The sequence below is a fragment of the Bos mutus genome, chromosome 20 (assembly GCF_027580195.1).
Source record: "Bos mutus isolate GX-2022 chromosome 20, NWIPB_WYAK_1.1, whole genome shotgun sequence".
NCBI lineage: Eukaryota > Metazoa > Chordata > Mammalia > Artiodactyla > Bovidae > Bos > Bos mutus.
Window position 1 is genome coordinate 37,063,021 of NC_091636.1, and position 19,350 is coordinate 37,082,370.

Genomic DNA, 19,350 nt, shown 5'->3' on the forward strand with positions numbered 1-19,350 from the left:
ATCATTAGAAATTTAAAGATCAGTATATAGTTAATTCAAAGTTGTAGAAACCTGATACACAAATAAACATTAAAAAAACTCAGTAGTAACCAGAAGAATGAGAAATAAAACATGGTATCATTTTACACTAACCAGACTAGGCAAAAATCAAAAAGTATGAATGTAAACTAGAATATCACTTTAGAGCAAACTGACCAGTTTCATTAAGTTAAAAGTGCATGTAAATTATGATTTAATATTCTACTTCTAAGTATACCTAGAGAAACTTATGCTTCAAGTTGTGTGTCACATATGATGTATTTAACCCAAGTCAAAAAGAATCTAGCATTAGCTACACATATTAAAAACAATGGTGAGTGAAAAAATTTGCTGTAAATGTCATTATATCATTTATGTAAATTAAAACTTTATCAAATATGCAGATAAATAACTAAATGAAAGAAGATAAACATTCACAATGATAAGGAAAGACTATGAAAAGAGAACAAGGTTAGAAGAAGCGGAGAATAGGACCTCAACCTTTTTGATATTTGTTTTATACTTTGCACCTTTCTGATTATAATAAAGAAATAAAATTAAACCTCTTTCGAATTTTTTGGAGGTAAAACTATAGAACCTGGCAAAATGTTAAGTGTTGATGGGTAAAAGCTACAAAACCAAAAGCAAATCATAGCTGTAAGTTACTCAAATTGTTGTTGTTTAGTCTCTAAGTTGTATCTGACCCTTTTACGACCCCATGGACTGTAGGCTGCCAGGCTCATCTGTCCATGGAATTTCCCAAGCAAGAATACTGAGTGGGTTGCCGTTTCCTTCTCTAAGGGATCTTCTGAACTCAAGAATTGGCAGGTGAATTCTCTACTGTTGAGCCACCAGGGGAGCCCCCAAGTTACTCAATAGAGAAGGCATAAATTCATTTTCAGCATGAATTAAACATTAATTACATTAAAATTATTTGTTACATGTGACTATAGATACTGCATACTATAATATTCATTTTCAAATTCAGTGTCTTACTTGAACCTTACAATTTGTAATAGTAGGCTTGTTAGGTATTATCATTCCCATTTTATAAAGAAACAAGATTAAAACAATTTGTATGTTTCATGAATGGTGTATACTAGAACTCAAGTCTCCTAAAACTTAGTCTAATGCTCGACAAGGATCTGAAAGCCCAGTCACAAAACCCTAATTAACACCTTCAGTTTTATAAGAATGGCAGAGAATACAGGTACTTCTTCCTACAAAAGCAAACAGTTCTAAAACTTACAAATGATTCCTTACTTTTTTATTTGAGTCCTCTTCTGAATTAGAGTCCTTCTCTGATGATGGTAAGTGTACTACACACTGAATTAGTTGTAAAACCAGTGCTGTAACCATCTGAATATACATAGGCTCTCCATCCATATCACTACTATTTAACCTTTAAAGGAGAAGAAAATATTTTAATCATACAGCATATGAAGAGAATTTCATTTTACATGTTACTTATGATCTGCAACTTTCAGGATGCTTTATTTACCAAAATTTCTAGGTATTATCCTTAGTGCTTATAACAGTGACCTTAAGTTAATTATTTTGGGGAAGTTAGGAAAAATACCAACTAAATGTCTATGTATAGATCATTAAAATAATCACAGGAAAAATGCAGTATATAAAATTCTATACTTTATATGTACTGCAGATTGAAAACTGTAATGTAAAACATCAAATATTTTTCAAAGTGATTTTTAAAATGACAAATCTTCAAGATTTCACAATGCCGAGGCATTCTGATATTTCTTTTATTATTAAAATCTGCTCCATAGTCAGTTCTTGATCATACGTTAAGAGTATGAGGTCTGTGACACAGAATGTAAAAAACCAGATTTTAAATCTTTTCGTTTAAAAGAGTATTCCTTTATATATTGGTAGCTTTTCTTCAGGTTTTAGTAGACAATAGATGTTAATCAAAACACAAGTGGTCCAAAAAAAGTAAGATAAAAACAATTATTTTATAGAAGACAACCTTCAAAGCAATCTAAATATAACCCTATATGCTAGGTCAACACATTTAATCACCCAGGAATATTATGATAGTCATGGAAATTATGATGATGATCTATGCCAACAAAGGCAATATTGCTAACAATAGTGGATAACATTTCTTACTCTGTGCTTAGTAATTTAAACTCATGTCTATTGTCTATATTGCCATTAGAGCAATTTTTCAGCTCTCTTAAAAAAATATTATATAATGACTTACTACTGTATAAAAGATTAAGTTCAAGTTCCTTAATAAGCCTTGTAAAATCCCTGAACTGCCTCTGACGCTTTGGAGCCGTATTTCCTACTGCTCTTCTCACAGACCAATGGTTCTTAAACAGGGATGACTCTGCCCTTCAGGGGACCTTTGCCCGTGTCTAGTGAAAATTTTGGTGATCATAATTGGAAAGCGTACATTTCTTTTGGTTATCTAGTAGGCGGGGGCCAAGGATGCTGCTAAGCATCTTACAATGTACAGGCCAGCACTGCAAAGTATTATCTGGCTCAATATGTCAATTATGCCAAGACTGAAATTCCCTGCCAAAGATCTTTATACTTGACAATCACTGAGCCTTTAAGTCTCTCAAGAGTGTATTGTTATTTCACACATTTAAGCTATTCTTCATGCTGTTCTGACACAGAACTGCCTTTTATTCGATGATTAAAACAAAAGTCAGAAATGATAAAGAATAAATATATGATGGCTACAGTATAATGGGGTTCTTCATCATAAACTTGGTGTTTGCTATATTAGTTACCTGAAGTTCCTTAAGCTCCTCTTGCTGGTAGGTAATCTTGCAAGTGAAGTAAAAATTTCTTCCAAAATTAACTGCCTATGTTTTTCATATCTTGAGAATACCTATTTAGCAATTATAAGATTTCAACTTAAGTTATAATTATTCGAAAACAAACAAAAATGATACTATACTATGTGATAAAAACCTAATCTGCCATTTAGAATGAAAATGTTTTCAACAACTTCAACAGTAATGACTTAATTTACTCAACCTTTCTATCATTAATTGTAACATTCTTATAGAAGTCATAGTATACTAGTTTCATGCAGAGGAATATGGTATTTTAGGTATGGAAAGTAAGACAAGATTTAAATGATTTAAAATACCTGATTTTATTAAGAAATTATTAAATATTTTTAAATACTTAGAAGTGTTTAAAATCTAAGGCATAAAATAGCCCTCGTGGAAAACTCAAATCTGCATTAGTTTTTGCAAATTTGTATTGAACGATATCAATATTATTTTTCTGGGGGATAACTAAAAATGTGTACTGATTATACTTACTGCAGTAACTAATTTAATGGCACACAATTGTAGTTCACTGACATTTTCCACAAAAAATGGTGTTATTCCCATTGAAGATACCTGCACAGACACAGAGAGTAACGATAGGATACATCTGTAATAGATTTCAGTAACATTCTACCTTACTAAATCCCAAAACACTAAAAAACTTACTGAAAAACAATGAGAGAGCATTTTCTTTTCCCTCATCAATCGACATCTAGTTTTCCCTTTGTTCCCTTTCATCCTCGAGAAAATTGGTACGTACCTTCCTTCACAGATGCCATTCCTCTAATTACCAACTTTTAGACTGATAAATATCACAGGAATGCAAAAAAACAAAACATAATTCACTATTCTGGAAGAAATATCCTAACATATTTTAAAGGAAATAATAACTTTCAAATAATTTAGATTTTAGAATTTACACTACATTTACCTTTCTTCTGCCCCAAGTGGTTCTTTTTAAAACTTCCCTACACTTTTACTTCTTCCATTTAGATATAATATACTCAGAATGAAAAAAATTAACGTAGTGCTGGTATTATTATTGAGTGCTCAAGGTTAAACTGAACCCAATTAGGTCCTTTATCCTTAAATTATTTGATCTAGAAATATGGAAAATGCTTGAAAAAAACTTACCTGAAGGATTGTTGTGTCTGTTAGAAGTTGTATTTCTAGTAGTTCTGATAAGCTGCTAACAATGTCACAAACTTTATTATAAAGCATTACTATTACTCTCTGCTTATGGGTAGAACATTTAGCCCGTTTTGCCTTTGAACTTAGTAAGCCTCCTAAAATTAAAAAAAAATCAAAACAAGGCTTATGTCAACTTTTAATAATCTGTTATAGCAATGAAACTGCTTCCTGAATTAAAAGAACACATCTTTTTTTTCTTCCCTATATAAAAATATAACTTGGCAAACAAAGCTATTTATTTATTGAAGAGAAAATTATTCTCTACGGAATACTCAGAAAGTCGACACTGTTAGAACAGATTTTCAATGGCTATTAAATTCTTGTATCTTAAGTATAAATTTATTTCATTTTTTTTTTCCATTGACTGGAGCAGGATAGTAAGATGATATTCCCCTTAAATCAACTTGCAATAATTAAACTACAGATAATTAATTTAGGATATTCATGATTCAAGTTTGCCCTCCTCTCTTCAAATGTAAACATGTTAATATACTTGACTCATTTGTAAAGATTATCAGTAAGAGAAAGAATATACATTTTTTAATTAATTTATTTTTTATTGAAGGATAACTGCTAAGAATATACATTTTTAATCAACCCATTTTGTAGATAATATTTTAGGCAAAATTAGGGTGAAGTGCTAAATAGAACCAGAAGTGAATATTAACATTATCTAAGATTGCCAGATAAGTAAAATTACTTGTTATTATATGTAAACAGTTGCTAAAGAAATTATAACTGAACAAGTACCAGACTGAAAAATTTCTATATTCCAGTCAAATGAAGGGCAGTGTTTATTACAATTTTATAATCTAGTAATTTTGGTGCCATTTGAAGTCACTGCATTCTGACCCATCCAACATGGCAAAATTATATTACAGGTAATTTTGATATTAAACTAAAAAATTATCAGTATAAAAGGGCAAACCAACCTCCATGAGGATCTAATCTGTAAACAGGATCATACTGAGGATAAAGTGTATTCTGCAAATGAAATTTAGTGTACTGTATAACTCTTTCGATTACATCCTCAATATATACAGCTTTTGGCATGTTAGGGGATGTCATGATGTTTATAGTTGTAAGACAGGCATCTGCTGATTTTGTCACTCTCTCCATAATAAGGTCTCTCCATAACCTTTCTTCTTCTTCAGTATCATTATTCTGTAAAACAACACACTGTTAATGAAACTGAAATAAACACATTTATAGGTTAAAATATTTTTTAAATATTATAATATATTTGACCTTCCCTGTAAAACTCTGTGTCGGGAAGATTCCCTAGAGTAGGAAATGGCAACCCACTTCAATATTCTTGCCTGGAAAATGCCATGGGGTTGCAGAGTCGGACATAACTGAGTGACTGAGCACGCACGGTGGAAAACTTGGTAAGAGTTTTGATGTGTGTCTATTTAAAGAATATCAGGAATGAAGTACAAATACTTATATTATGTTAGGTATGATTTTTGTGTTAATGTTTTGAAACATAATGTACTCTACTTTCTAATTTCACCATTAAGTGACATCCTAATAACAAAGTTTTAGTTATGTTTATCTTCTGTGATAGACTTATTTTAAAAGTAAGTAAAATGTTACTGACTCAATCATTTCTAATATCTATTTTTCAACAACACTGTATTTTTGAAACTGAGATTAAAAAGTGGTGACTATGCAGACTACTAAAAACATATTTTATTTTCTAAAATAGATAACTCAACAACTGATAGACTACGTTTTAATTTATACATCAGCAATATGCATTACAATTGGGAAAAAGTGACTTTAATCTTACTTTTAAAGTGAAAATCCTTCTATCACATCCTTAGTTATAAGATATCGACTTTATATTCTAGGAATATTTTCATATGCATGCTAAAAGCATAATATATGTAAAGCAGAGCAGGGCTTTTATACTAAGGCCAAAAAACTCCATCTCTAGCTTTCTTTCATTTTACTACTTATACATCCACTAAAAAAGTAACACAAAATAACTTTTCTTTGATATTGAAACTTTTATTTGGAATAGTCAGTTACGGAGGTTCATCACTCATGTCAAACATTAAGGCTTAAAAGCAACACACTAAAAAGTGCTAAGGTTTTCAGGAATAAAAATAATTTCATTAAAAGCGACTCAGCGAGTTCTCCAGAACTTTGAACTCTAGATTCTTGCTATTTACCACAGTTTCTTGCTAAAATATTAAACACACACACACACACACACACACACACCCCTTTTAAGACTAAAGATGTAGTATTGGGTTGGCCCAAAGGTTTGTTTGGGTTTTTGTAATATTGTATGGGAAAACCCGAACAAACTTTCTGGCCAACCAATATACTGTCACTATAGTTTCTCTAATCCCTTAGGTTTATATGATTCAAGAATTATTTTAAAAGGGCATTGGAAAAACACGGATATATTTAATAAACCACAGAAATACCAACTGAGATTACTTTTCTAAATTCCATGTAAATCACTTAGCACTCCTGTGCCTTTTGAAAACATCAAGAACACTTCCTTTCTGAGATATAATCCAGTTCATGTGCTAAACATATATACTATGTATGTATATATGAGAATGGAAGTATTATCTATCAATAATACTTGCTACCAGTGCTTCTCGTTGGATGAAAATTGGACCTTTTTCTGTTTCAAAAATTTTCTATAATATACTATTTTTATTATCAGTCATTTAAAAATAAATTTCATTCACTCAAAATATTCCCAAATTCTTATCTTTTACATTAAATTCCTATAAGCATTAGTGTTTGAATTTATTAATTGTTAAAGAGACACCAGGATCAATTCAAATGCACATACGGTTTTGAAAGTCTGCTATAAAGGTTAGAAACGCAGACCCTGGTTTATATAAACCATTATTATACCATGTTGCTACCGCTTTTGATAAAGCACACTAAAATGTAATGACAGCTGCAGTTAACATTTATTGAGAACTTACAATGTACCAGACACTGTTAAGCAGGTTACATGAATTAATTGAAGAAACATCCCTCCAACAAACATTTGAGCTAGATATAAAAATAACACATAAGGATCAATATTTTAGAATACATTAAGAAATCACCATATGGTTTCCAACTATTTAGTTCTCAAGGGAAGGTCAAGAAAAATAATTACTTCCTACCAACATTTTATAAATGAAAAGACATTTTAAAGACTCATCCACTTACAAAAGGAAGAGCATAATGTAAGATTAAAGAATGATCCTTTGAACTGAATGAATTTACATCTGTCATCATATTTATTTATATCAAAGCTGTCAACTGATAATGTGTAACATTAATTTTAATGTTCTATTAAATTCTAACTGCAAGGCTAAATGTGAACTAGTAAATAGTGGCAACAAGTTCAAATTAATAAAATTTGGAATTTTCCCTATAAATCAAAGTTCCTTATGAAAAACTGTATAATTTAATAGAGTAAAATTAACAATACAGATTTTAAACTTACATGATTTAACAAAGTGGAGAGCTTTGACCCATCTTGAATATTCTTTTCCAAGATATTTAGGACTTTCACAGTTTTGTCAGTGGAAAGCTGAACAGAAGCAAAAATTCTTTTATCAATCATTGGTAAACATAATAAATTACTCAAGAAATATTCTGTACAATTATTCCCCTTAGCTTATGGATTATACAGCATTAACATTCGCTCACAGAGTGGAAAAATAAAATTTTCTCACTTAGCTCCTCCACTCAGATCTGAATTATGTAGAGAATTACTTACTTATTTTTGAAAGAACAGCAAACGGAATGGGCACATATGTACGTTTCTAAGGCAAATCTCACCATATAGCTAGTTAAGACTGCATTTGTTCTGGCCCTCTGCTCTGTGAAAGTGACACTGAACATGCATATGATCGCAGAGGCACCCACACACTCTCTCTAAATATTTCCTTTGTTGATTTTTTATTTTTAAAAACACCTATTTAATTTCTTACAAATAATGTTTTCTGTATTTAAAAAATTAGTAGTCATTGTAGAGGTTCTACCAGGAAGCAACCATTACCCATTCCTTTGACTAAGTCTCCTTTTAGATCCCTATCAGGTAGCTAGGACTCTCAATGGAATCAGTCAGAAAAGTAATATGGGAGGATCAAAGTGACATCAGGTATATTTTCATTATTTCTATACTGGTGTATAGAAAAAATTTCCCCCAAATATATTGCTTTAGATAATTTCACAACAGATTAAACTACTGAAACTTTTGGTAAATTATCCATGCTTTGAAAATACTCAGTAAATGCACTTTTTTGAAACAGAAACACTACATATTTTGAAATAGAAACACTATAGGACTTATGACATAAAACCTAAAGGGGGCATTGGCATTTCGGAAAACTGATGCCATATTTGTATATACAAAAGAAATCAATATATTCCTCACTGCACATAGTAATATCAATGTGAACCAATAGTACATTAATTCTTGGGTAATCATGTGAAATGTCTGTATAGCTTTAAAATCCTAACTCATAAAACTTTTGGCACTCTCAGTGGGAATGTGAATTGGTGCTGCCACTATGGAAAACCAGTATAGAGGGTCCTTAAAAAAGTAAAAAACCAATCTGTCATAATCAAGTGATTCCACCTCTAGGTACGTATCTGAAGAAAACAAAAGCACTAACTTCGTAAAATATATGCATTCCCATTTTTACTGTAGCATTATTTATAATAGTCAAGACATGGAAGCAACCGTGTCCATTCATAGATGAATGGATAAAGAAAATGTGGTATGTGTGTGTGTGTATATTTAGCCATGAAAAGAATGAAATCTTGTCATCTGCAACAATATGCATGGACCTTGATGGCATGATTCTAACAGAAATAAGTCAGACAGAGGGAAAAAAATGCCATATGATCTCACCTGTATGTGGAATCTTAAGAAAAAAAGAATTTATAAATACAAAGAACAGATTGGTGGTTGCTAAAGGTGCGAAGTGGGGGTAGGTGAAGTAGATGAAGGTGGTTAAAAGGTACAAATTTCCAGTTATAAGTCAGTCCTGGGAATGTAATGCAAGGCATGATGAATATAGGTAACAATACTATGATTTATATCTGCAAGTTGTCAAGAGAATAGAACTCTTAATTCTTATTATTCTCATAATAAAAAAAAATAATGCAACTGTAACTGTGTGTGGCCATGATGTTAACTAGATTTACTTTGTATCCTTTTCCAATACACACAAATATTGATTTGTTACACTGAACTCCTGAAACTAATATAAATGAATACAAAATGAATAACTGATATTTTAACTTTGTAAAGAATATAAAAATATTTCCCAGTCTACTTTAAAACTAAGTAAGTTTAATTTTTGAGAAAACAAATTCTTCAGATAAATATAATCTTTCATTAAATCTTTTACTATGCTTGAAGAACAAATCATTATCTATACATTACAGACTAAGAGTACAAAATTTTGTAAAAGAGGAGCCTGATAAGGAGGGAAGAGGATTTTTTTGGAACTGTATTTGCATAGTAATCATGCAGTAGTTTAGGAGGTGACTGCTGGATCATAAAGATCATGGGAAGCCAATCTTGATGTTGTCACTATTGTGTGAAGTATTATTAAGGAAAAACATTTCTGTTATTCCATTAGTGCAATGAGACTACTTGGCAACAGACAGCTCACAGGAAAGACAATCCATAGAAGTTATTATGAAGCCTGCAACAATGAGATTCTGCACTTATTAACAATTAATGTGTTAACAGACACAGAGAATAGATTTGTGGTTGCCACGGGGGAGAGGTGGTAGGGGAGGGAAGGATTGGGAGTTTGGGATTGTCAGTTGCAAGCTATTAATATAGGACGTATAAAGAACAAGGTATAGCACCAGGAACCATTTTCAATATCCTGTGATAAACCATAATGGAAAAGAATGTTTACAGATGTGTAACTGAATCACTCTGTTGTACAGCAGAAAGTAACACAACATTGTAAATCAACTATATTTTAATAAAATAAACCAAAAAAAAACCCCCAACAATTACTGTGTTAAAACCATGGCTTAACTCTTTCAATCAATGTAAATGACTAAAGGAAATGTTAAAGAAAAATTTAGTGTATTTCTGTATTTAAATACTTTAAATATTTGAGACAATGAAAAAATAAACAGTGACAAAAAAATCTAGGACTGTGTCACTTTGAATGCAAAAATATGATTTTTCTTTAGAATAATTTGCAGAATATGCCTTTGATTCAAGCCTTGTCATTTTTTAAAGAAATAATTCTGTCAGATTCTCAGAAAGAAACAATGAATTGTCTTTTCATCATTACTTACTTTATATAAACTTTGCAATTTACCTTTAAAACTTTAATTTCAAACATGAAATAGTAAGTAAATTTATAAATTTTACTTTAGTGAGATACCTTATCCATTATACCCATTGCTTTAATTTTAGCAGATTCACTGCCAAGTTCATTAAGCTGATGTTTTCCTAAGAGCAGTTCCTGAGGAATTTCATCATCATCACCTGAAAAACCAATTCAAACATACATAGTTTAGGTAAAATAAATAGCTCAAAATAGTTAGCTTTAGTTAATAAAATTTCTGCATATATACAAACAGATGTAAACAAACAAAAATAATATCCTAGGAGGCCTCCATAAACCTCAAGCAAACCCTGAATAAAAGAGGACAAAGATTACAATTAGACTTCTGACTAAGATGGGAAGAGGAGATAGATATCTTATCTTTACTACTTTATGACCCTTCTCAAGCAAACTTTCTGCCCCAGCAGGCTGACCTGTATGGACTACATCAACAGTCTCCCATGCCCTCTGGCTTCTGTTTGGGTTCAGCCAGTGGGATGCCCTGTCAGAAGATCAAAGAGAAGGAGAGTGAGGTCAGGGTATTTCTATTCCTGACTCCTTCCTTGCAAGGTCTCCTCAAGCTGCTCATGTCCTCTGACCAAAAGAACACTTGTTTTTACAGGGCAACTTATTCTAAAACTTTTTCTTTTCCTATTTATTGACTGAGTTCTACTGACTTCTGTTTACCCTTGCTCCTTTGGGTACAGGGGTGGTAACAGTTCCAAGTCTGTTAACTTTGGGTTTCCGCTCTATTCTGCCCCTATCTTTGTAATCTTGGTCTCTTTGTAAGTAACTACTCAAATTATTTTAATTTGAGAATGCCATATGACTTCTTGTTGGTATCTTAAATGACATGGAAGACAGTTTTCCAGCACACAATTCTAAAGTTTTGGAAATGATGAAGTGGATATTCTAAGTAATCAGGGAAAGAATTAATGATACTTACACAAGTAACTGTCACAAATACTTTTAAAATAAAGGTAATATACCTTTTAATGCATTTTTAAACAGATGTACTCATACTAGAATTATTGTACTCCATCTAGCTTTTGTATAAATTAGGCACTAGTGTTTGTATCTACTGAAAGTGGAATAAAATTGTTGAGAGCAGCTCTAAACAATGTAAGCAGCTTTTTAAAAAAATAAACCTAACATTTTTACATCTGTAGGTATGACCCATATATATTATTATAAATTTAACACAACATTACATTAACCCTATTGTATTCTAATTGCTTTACAATTTTGTTTCCCACACTGGATACGGAATATGTATGTAATACATACGTAAAGCCTGGGGCTGGGGTATTTATGTGTGCATCTCTAGCACTTAACATACTACTGACAACCAGTAATTATTCAATAAATACTGTCTTTTAGAATAAATTAGGTAGGTTCTCATTTCTGCATCTTTGCTCGTATTAGTACCCTTCTTCTCTAGGACCTACTCAAGTTTCATCTGCATAAAGGCTTCCCTAATCTACTATGGTAGCTGTACTCTCAGGACTCTTAAAACACTATCAGTACTAAACTAATTTAACACTTGAATTTTATACCAACATTTTCAGTTACTTGATAACACAGACTAGATTTGATGCCACACTAGGTTTCAACTTCTTAAGAGCACATATCATCCCTCTGAATCTACTAGAATAACTGGCAGAAATCTTAACACACAGGTAAGTAAATACATTTTAAATTGAGTTTATATTTAGAGGTAAATAAATATATTTTAAATGATTTTACCAAATGCAGTAAAATCCATATCTTCTAAGTTATCCAAAATATTCTCTATTGAGGCTGTGAATCTCTTAAAAGTTGAAGAATCCATCATTTCTGCAAAGGAAGAAAAAAATCCAAAACTTAATCATCCACACTCCAAGTAGAAAACTGAAATTGATGACTATGAATAAAGACAAACTAAAATGTTACCTTCGGGTGTTAGTTTTGGTTCATAAGCTTTCCGCTTCTTCTGTTTTTCTTTTTTCTTCATTTTTCTAGCGACTAAATGAACAAAAAGAAATACTGAAATGCAGTAATAACAACCTAAAATACTTCTATGTCTACTTTCTTCCTGAACATTAATTAAAAACTTGAACAATAATCACTGCTAATACACAAATTTTGTCTTCATTAAAAATTAGGAGTTGTTAATTAGCTCATAAAAAGGTATAAAAATTCTTCGAAGTTAAAACCTTAAATTTAACATCAGCTTAAGTAAGAAATCCATTGACACTGATGAATTACCCTCACTAAGGCTGGGAGGAGGAGAATAATCTTCCATGTCAGAATCTGATGGGCTTCGGTTTCGATAACGACCACCACCTGAACTTCTTCTTCCTTCATGAGAGTGGCCACTTCTCCTATGATCCCCAGAGCTTCTTCTGTCACGCTCTTCATATTCCCAAGCTTTATCATCATCTTTTTTATGTCGTTTCCTAGAGGCTAGAAGCAAATCCCCATGACAAATAATTTACCTCACTTAAAAGACTATTAAAACTTGTACTTTAAAAATGAACCACATGGGGCGGGGTGGGGGGGGGGCGGCGGCGGGATGGGGAGGTAGAATCTTCATTTGCGTGAGACTAGGAAATTCTGAGTCATTCTGATTAACCAGAAATATAAATTATGGTACAGAAATGGTATCACTTATTTTAGCATTTATCTAGATTTAGAAAATTTTACATGAACTTGGTTTGCTAATGAATATAGATAGGAATATTGTGGAAATTAAATCACACTGTTCATTTTAAAGAGATATTTGGTGAGTCAATAATATCTAAAACTCAGGATTAATTAAGGCATGTAAAACAAACTTTATCTAGAATTTGATAAAAACCAGAAACACTTTAAAACATTTGGATTGCTGGTGGGAAGTGGGGTTTGGAGGAAAAGTAAACTTTTGAGAAACCGTTACAGACTGTGGGTAACCATGTATACTATCAATTAACAGCCAAGTTAAGCCCACAACATAGCTATAAATTCAACAGAGTTGATAACCTAACATCACGAGCTACCAATACAAAGACACAATAAACCTATATAGTTGTAAATACCCACACACTGAATTCAGTTCTCCAACAATATACTTGCTTAAACCCAAAAAGACAGCTTTTAAGTTTATGCATGCTAGATAAGCATATTTATGTATGTTACCTTCAATCCCTTCCCCATCCTTCCAGAGGTATAAGCATTCTGCTAAAATCACCAGTACTGACAGGAGCCTCTAGGCAGAACTGGCAAACAGATTTCATCTGACACATCAACTCTGATCAACCAGTAGTAGCTGCCCAGAGCAGAATGTTGAGAATAATTCTGAGCCCTGAGACAAAGCACCATATTTCAGCAAGAAAGACTGATTAAAAATGTCTGTCCAGCGAGACTCGGAAGGAATACAAGTGAAAAATATTCAGCACATCTGTTCTAGGATATAACAATATCAAGTTAAAACCAGGATAGAGAACTGATGTGTTCTACATCCTGTGATCATACACTGGTTGTTGAAGTGACCACTTGTTGCTGACAGTGAATTACTTTCTAGTCTGTAGTCCTGAACCTGACTCCTTTGCTTATCTTGTGACTTGCTTCTATTTTAAATCCTAACTATGACCAATACCCAAGTTCTTCACAAGAAACTGTTGCTTGAGTCCCTAGTCCTCTACTTGGCTTATATTTAAGGATGCCAATCTTTGGTTCATGTACTCAATCTACACTTGTGCCAATGTCTTATGTGTGGATAAGCAATGTCTATGCATGCTCAGTTACTTCAAGTAGTGTCCGACTCTGTGACCCCATGGATTATAGCCCACCAGGCTCCTCTGTCCATGGGATTCTCCAGGCAAGAATACCAGAGTGGGCTGCTATGCTCTTCTCCAGGGGATGCTCCCGACCCAGGGATCGAACCCGTGTCTCTTATATCTCCTGTACTGGCAGGAGAGTTCTTTACCACTAGTGCCACCTGGGAAGCCTTTTGCTTATATATAGCATTCATTAAATATTTTTTCAAAAAGTACTGAAATACTTACTTTGAAGAATGATAATTAACAAGTGAGTTCATTCAGAAAGTAGTATTCTTTGATCTCAAATATGACTTATGAGTTTTTATATAATTTCATAAGAAATCTATTTCAAGCCTTCAATTCTATGAGTAGGAAATGCTTGAAAAACTTTATAGTTAGCAAGTAGATATAATATGCTGAAGGACAGGGAAGCCCGGTATGCAGCATTCCATGGGGTCACAAAGAGTTGGACATGACTAACTAAACAACAACAATAATATGCTGTATTGGTGGTAATTTTTATAGGTCTTGGAAATTTCTGTTTCACATCCATTAAACTAAGAAAGTTGGAAAAAAAAAAAAGAATGGCAAATTAAGGGGAAAAATTCAACTTCTATGAAACAGTGTATATAGAAACAAGGTTCTATCAAGACCCCAATTTATTATGATTAATCTGTCCATTCTTATATCATTTGTTATCTTGGAAAAAGTAGGGGAAGAACCCAGCATAACTCAATAGGGTGTGTAAAATACGACTTGGGCGTTTTCCATGCTCCCTTTCTAAATTTCACCTATGTGCCCCTTTAGCATCTTAGATCTCCCCTCCTTCTTCCCCCGCAACCAAGTTGACTTTATAATTGTACATGACTATCCATATCTGTGTGGCCCAACTTTTAAAGTTAACCCTTAATAGTTCCCCCTATCTTTCAACAAAATTATTTTCTTAGTTTTAGATTTTTAGGAAACCAATTTGATTGAACTGCAATAAAATTTTGTTTCATAAACATCTCTCTCCCTCAAAGCAGCATAATGGTTGCCACTTAAGTTCTCATAATAGTTTCACATTTTGTACTGTACTCCGTTTCACTAATTTTTTGCTATGGTATAATGATGACAATTTGACTGTTTATGACAGCTACGAATTGGAATTCTTTCATCACTCAAATCAGTGGCCACAGAGTCAACTTTTCTAGTTACTTGTATAGAAATAAACCCAAAAAACCAGGAAGCTATTCTAAGATCTCCTGAAAAACCCAGAGACACTCCCCTTTTCCCAAGCAGAAGTTGAAGCTCAGGTTCCCTAACTAATATTAGGTTCAATATCCTCAGACATATATATGAGATCCATGGCTTTTAAGATGAAATTATGTGCTCCCATGAGACAACATCTCTCATCACAGAAAGCAAAGAAGAGAACAGAGGCTGCAATGACAACAAACATGAGGCATGTGAGGCTCTGTCCTCTATTTTCCATTTGATGGGCTTTTCTGATTATGCTACCCTTTTTACTTGACTGTGAGGTAGCTTCAGAATTCTCACCAGCTTAGCAATGCAGGCAGCCACTCTCAATTAACTGGAGTTGAAGTGTGACTTGAAACCAGTCTGCAATTAAGGAACTCCTTAGTTACTCCCTTTAGAAATAGATGGGGTATTAGGGGAAGAGAGGGAAAGTGAAGCAGAGGTATGTATATTAAGGGCAGTGAGTTTCTGGGCCACCAGATCTCCTTTCTCCTCTCCCTTTCCAGACCATATGTTCCCATATAAACAAAATATTTAATTATAATAAAAACGTATTACCTTTAGCCATTGAAATATACTGCATATAAATACATCTCATTATAATACAATAACAATTATACATATAATTAAATGTCAGATTAATTTTGCTGCATTTTATTTCAATTTTAAAACTGTATTCAGAGTTGTTCAGTATTCATAGTCTACTGTTCATAGCTCAAGAGCTCACAATATTGAGAAGATCAGAGTAAATGAACATTGATCAAAAACTTTGGAGGTGAAGGGCTTCCATCAACAATAATACATTTAAAAATGGCAGCATGCATCTGTCCTTCCTGCCCTTGCTTGTCACACCTCAATCTACAGATACTAGGTGGAAAAGGTAGAACACACTGGTGGTCTTCCCACTTCTTTTGGTCATAATGACTAAGTCAGTTGGCACACAAGTGAAGATCTCCCATAGTCTGTTTCCACTGAATGCCGTTTAAGTCAAACAAGGTTGCTGACCCCTCTTGGCTAGGCTCAATTCTCTTGCTCCAGTAGAAGGAAGATAGGGATAAAAGAGAAGAACTTTTTCAGTGGACCAGTAGGAAGACAGGCGAGGAATAGCAAGTCTAGTGCAAAGACAGGTGATCACAGTGTTGTAGAGAGGTAGCTGTGTAGTGAAGAAGCCAGCTCTGGAAAACAGTGAAACAAGGGAGGAATTCCAGGACACAGCTGGGCAAAAAGGAGAAGCCAGGTCCAAACCACACAGATAATTGGCAATGTGGCTAATCCATTCATAATTTAGTGATAGTATGGTTTAAAATATTTCTTCATCTGGCTATCTCCTACGTGTCCTTCAAGACTCAACTCTAGTGTCACCTCTTCCAGTAAGCGCTCTCTGAACCCCAGTATAATTTTGATGCCAATCCAATTAATCCAATGTGCTCCCACAGCACCCTGGATTTACTATTATCATTGCTGTACGCCTCACTGTACTTTAACTGTTTACATATTTCCCCCATTAGACTGAAGATTCTTCAAAGGTGGGGTCACATACTTGCTATATTTTTATTCTCACTGCCTAAGATATAGTGGGAGCTCAATAAATGTTTGCTAAATGCATATAGAAACATACCTGTGTTACCTGACACTTATTATAACTCATTAAAAAATTCTTTTCTTGGTGCCAACTGATCTCATCTTTCACACATATTTTAAGTATAAAGTAAAAACTTGCTATACTATTTATTAAGATCACTATTCTCTTGCTAACCCAAAAAATTATAAAGGAAACAAATACATCAATCTGCTTTTTAATTCTAAAGTAATAATAAACTCATGTGATACTTACATTCAAAAGTTTCATCACTATCATTATCTTCATCTGAACTGATTTCAGCATATTTTGGTTTTTCATTAACTGTGCTACGCTTGCGTTTATTCATTTTCACACGTTCACAAAGTGGCATGGTGGATTCAATTTCTGCCAGGAGTTCAGGGGGTAATTCTTTTAACACTGATTGATCTATACTACCTATTAATAAAAGGTAAGAAAAAACATAAATCTGAAGATAAAAGGGAAATTTTAACTGTTAAAACACAAAATGAAATATTATGTAAGTTTTCTAAGTTATATTTGTATTTTAACAAAACACATTCATATTTATAATTAGTCTTAACCCTAAACTGATAATGCAGTTTTTATACATATTATCGTCATAAACAACTTTAAAAACAGATTCTTGCTATCATAGCAATAGAGGGTAGTTATATTATCAATTTTTGATATAATTAGTGCCTTCGTTTCTCTGCATTGACTGAGACCCACTTGCATTTTCAGGTGTATCTGTAGTAGGGTGTATACCTCACATTCTTGGTAGCACTCAAATTTGTTTTAGAGTTCTGGAGCAGTTAGTTTGAAAGTGATTACATCCCTCAATATAAATGTTAAGAGTTGGAGAGGATACCTGTCACCTCATTCTCTTCTATATGATCCTGGTGGTTGTGTATGGTGTCTGGGACAAGATTTCATATGCTTTTACCTATCTTTGTCTATGAGAGGCACAGTAATACCTTTACTATTACAGAAAATTTCCTCAAACAGCTAAACCAAAATATGTGTTTAACTGAAGATAACAGGAACATGAAAGGCAAGATAAATAGAAAAAAGCATTTTAAAATATAAATGTCAACTGAAAAGGGTAAATTCAAATCTGTTATGAAATAAACTCATATTTTTCCATGAAAGAATACAGAATACAATACTATTAGAACTATTAACATAATATTTACTATTTAATCCTACACACATATACACAAACATACAAATAGCTGCTAAGAAGAAATCAATCCTTAACATCCTGTTGAGAGCTTAAAAATAAAGTAGAACTAGCAAAAGTTATTTACTCAGGATAATTTGTCCTTGATGACTACTGAAGATGACAATTTTAACTTACTTTACTTACCCATGTAAATCTTTGACTGGAAGTATAAAAATGATGTCTTACCTAAATTTTAAGAACTGGGAGTGAAGAGTACCTTAGTGGTTTACAGCAGTAATATTAGTAACTATAATCAACATTAAGACCATAACATTCAAATGATAATAGTGCTTATGTAAAGATTAAATATAAATAATCCCAAAAATAAATAGGTACTGGTTAAGACAATTTAAACATCACAAGAATATACAACACTAATAATTTAAGATGACGAGACATAAACTATCAGTCTCAAATGACAAATAATCCTTTTATTCATCATGAAGAAGGAGTTATTTCGGTAACTGATTAACCTCTATTCGTCCAAATACACGAATAACAACAATTTACCCAACAAAGATATAAAACTCATGATGAGTAAAATCCCAAAGACTTCATTGCTTAGAATTGTGACATACTAATGTTGAACTTTATCTATATATGTCATTTTCAAATCATGTAATATTCCCTTGCTCTTTCTTAATTTAACTGTATTGTATCAGTGAGGTTCACTTTCTAGAATATTAGTAGAGGTAAAAAAAAAATCAATTTCAGTTTTGGATCATCATTATCTTCAGTGCCAAGGTGAACATACTCTTCATCTCATTTACAAATTCTTAATGCTCTTAACACCTCCAACTAAATATGTGGTTTTTTGATGGAAGGATCATGTCTTCTAGTATATACTTTCCCCTTTCTACATCTATAATATTAAGTATGTATATGAAATGGTCAGTTAAGTGATTTCTGCCTCTGTGGTTCACAATTTCTTATGTTCACTTACAGATGTACCACCTGTATAGTTTCAGAATTGCTGTATTTTATACAAATGAAGATAGCTCCAAATTTTTTAAAGATGGAAATTCTTTCTTTTTGTATTACATGAAACATTGTAACTTTTTGGGATTTATAAATACGGATAATCCAAAAAGTATCTAGCTTTTAGTTCACCATGAGATTTTCTTTTTTTTTTTTTCACTATGAGATTTTCTGAAGAAGCAGATTTGCCTGT

At 32.6% G+C, this 19,350-nt stretch overlaps 1 protein-coding gene across 3 annotated transcripts in view; it reads right to left on the reverse strand.

The window, feature by feature from the left end:
* Positions 1 to 19,350, reverse strand: part of NIPBL (NIPBL cohesin loading factor) — a 206,014-nt gene that overhangs the window by 51,652 nt on the left and 135,012 nt on the right. For all 3 annotated transcript variants that reach the window (XM_070357633.1, XM_014481879.2, XM_070357631.1), the window contains 11 exons: positions 17,210 to 17,392; positions 12,605 to 12,802; positions 12,290 to 12,361; positions 12,104 to 12,193; positions 10,415 to 10,518; positions 7,492 to 7,578; positions 4,955 to 5,186; positions 3,966 to 4,117; positions 3,324 to 3,404; positions 2,781 to 2,881; positions 1,282 to 1,420 (listed from right to left, as the gene is read on the reverse strand). In XM_070357633.1, coding sequence (XP_070213734.1) covers positions 1,282 to 1,420; positions 2,781 to 2,881; positions 3,324 to 3,404; positions 3,966 to 4,117; positions 4,955 to 5,186; positions 7,492 to 7,578; positions 10,415 to 10,518; positions 12,104 to 12,193; positions 12,290 to 12,361; positions 12,605 to 12,802; positions 17,210 to 17,392 — 1,439 coding nt within the window. The remainder of the gene's footprint in view (positions 1 to 1,281; positions 1,421 to 2,780; positions 2,882 to 3,323; positions 3,405 to 3,965; positions 4,118 to 4,954; positions 5,187 to 7,491; positions 7,579 to 10,414; positions 10,519 to 12,103; positions 12,194 to 12,289; positions 12,362 to 12,604; positions 12,803 to 17,209; positions 17,393 to 19,350) is intronic.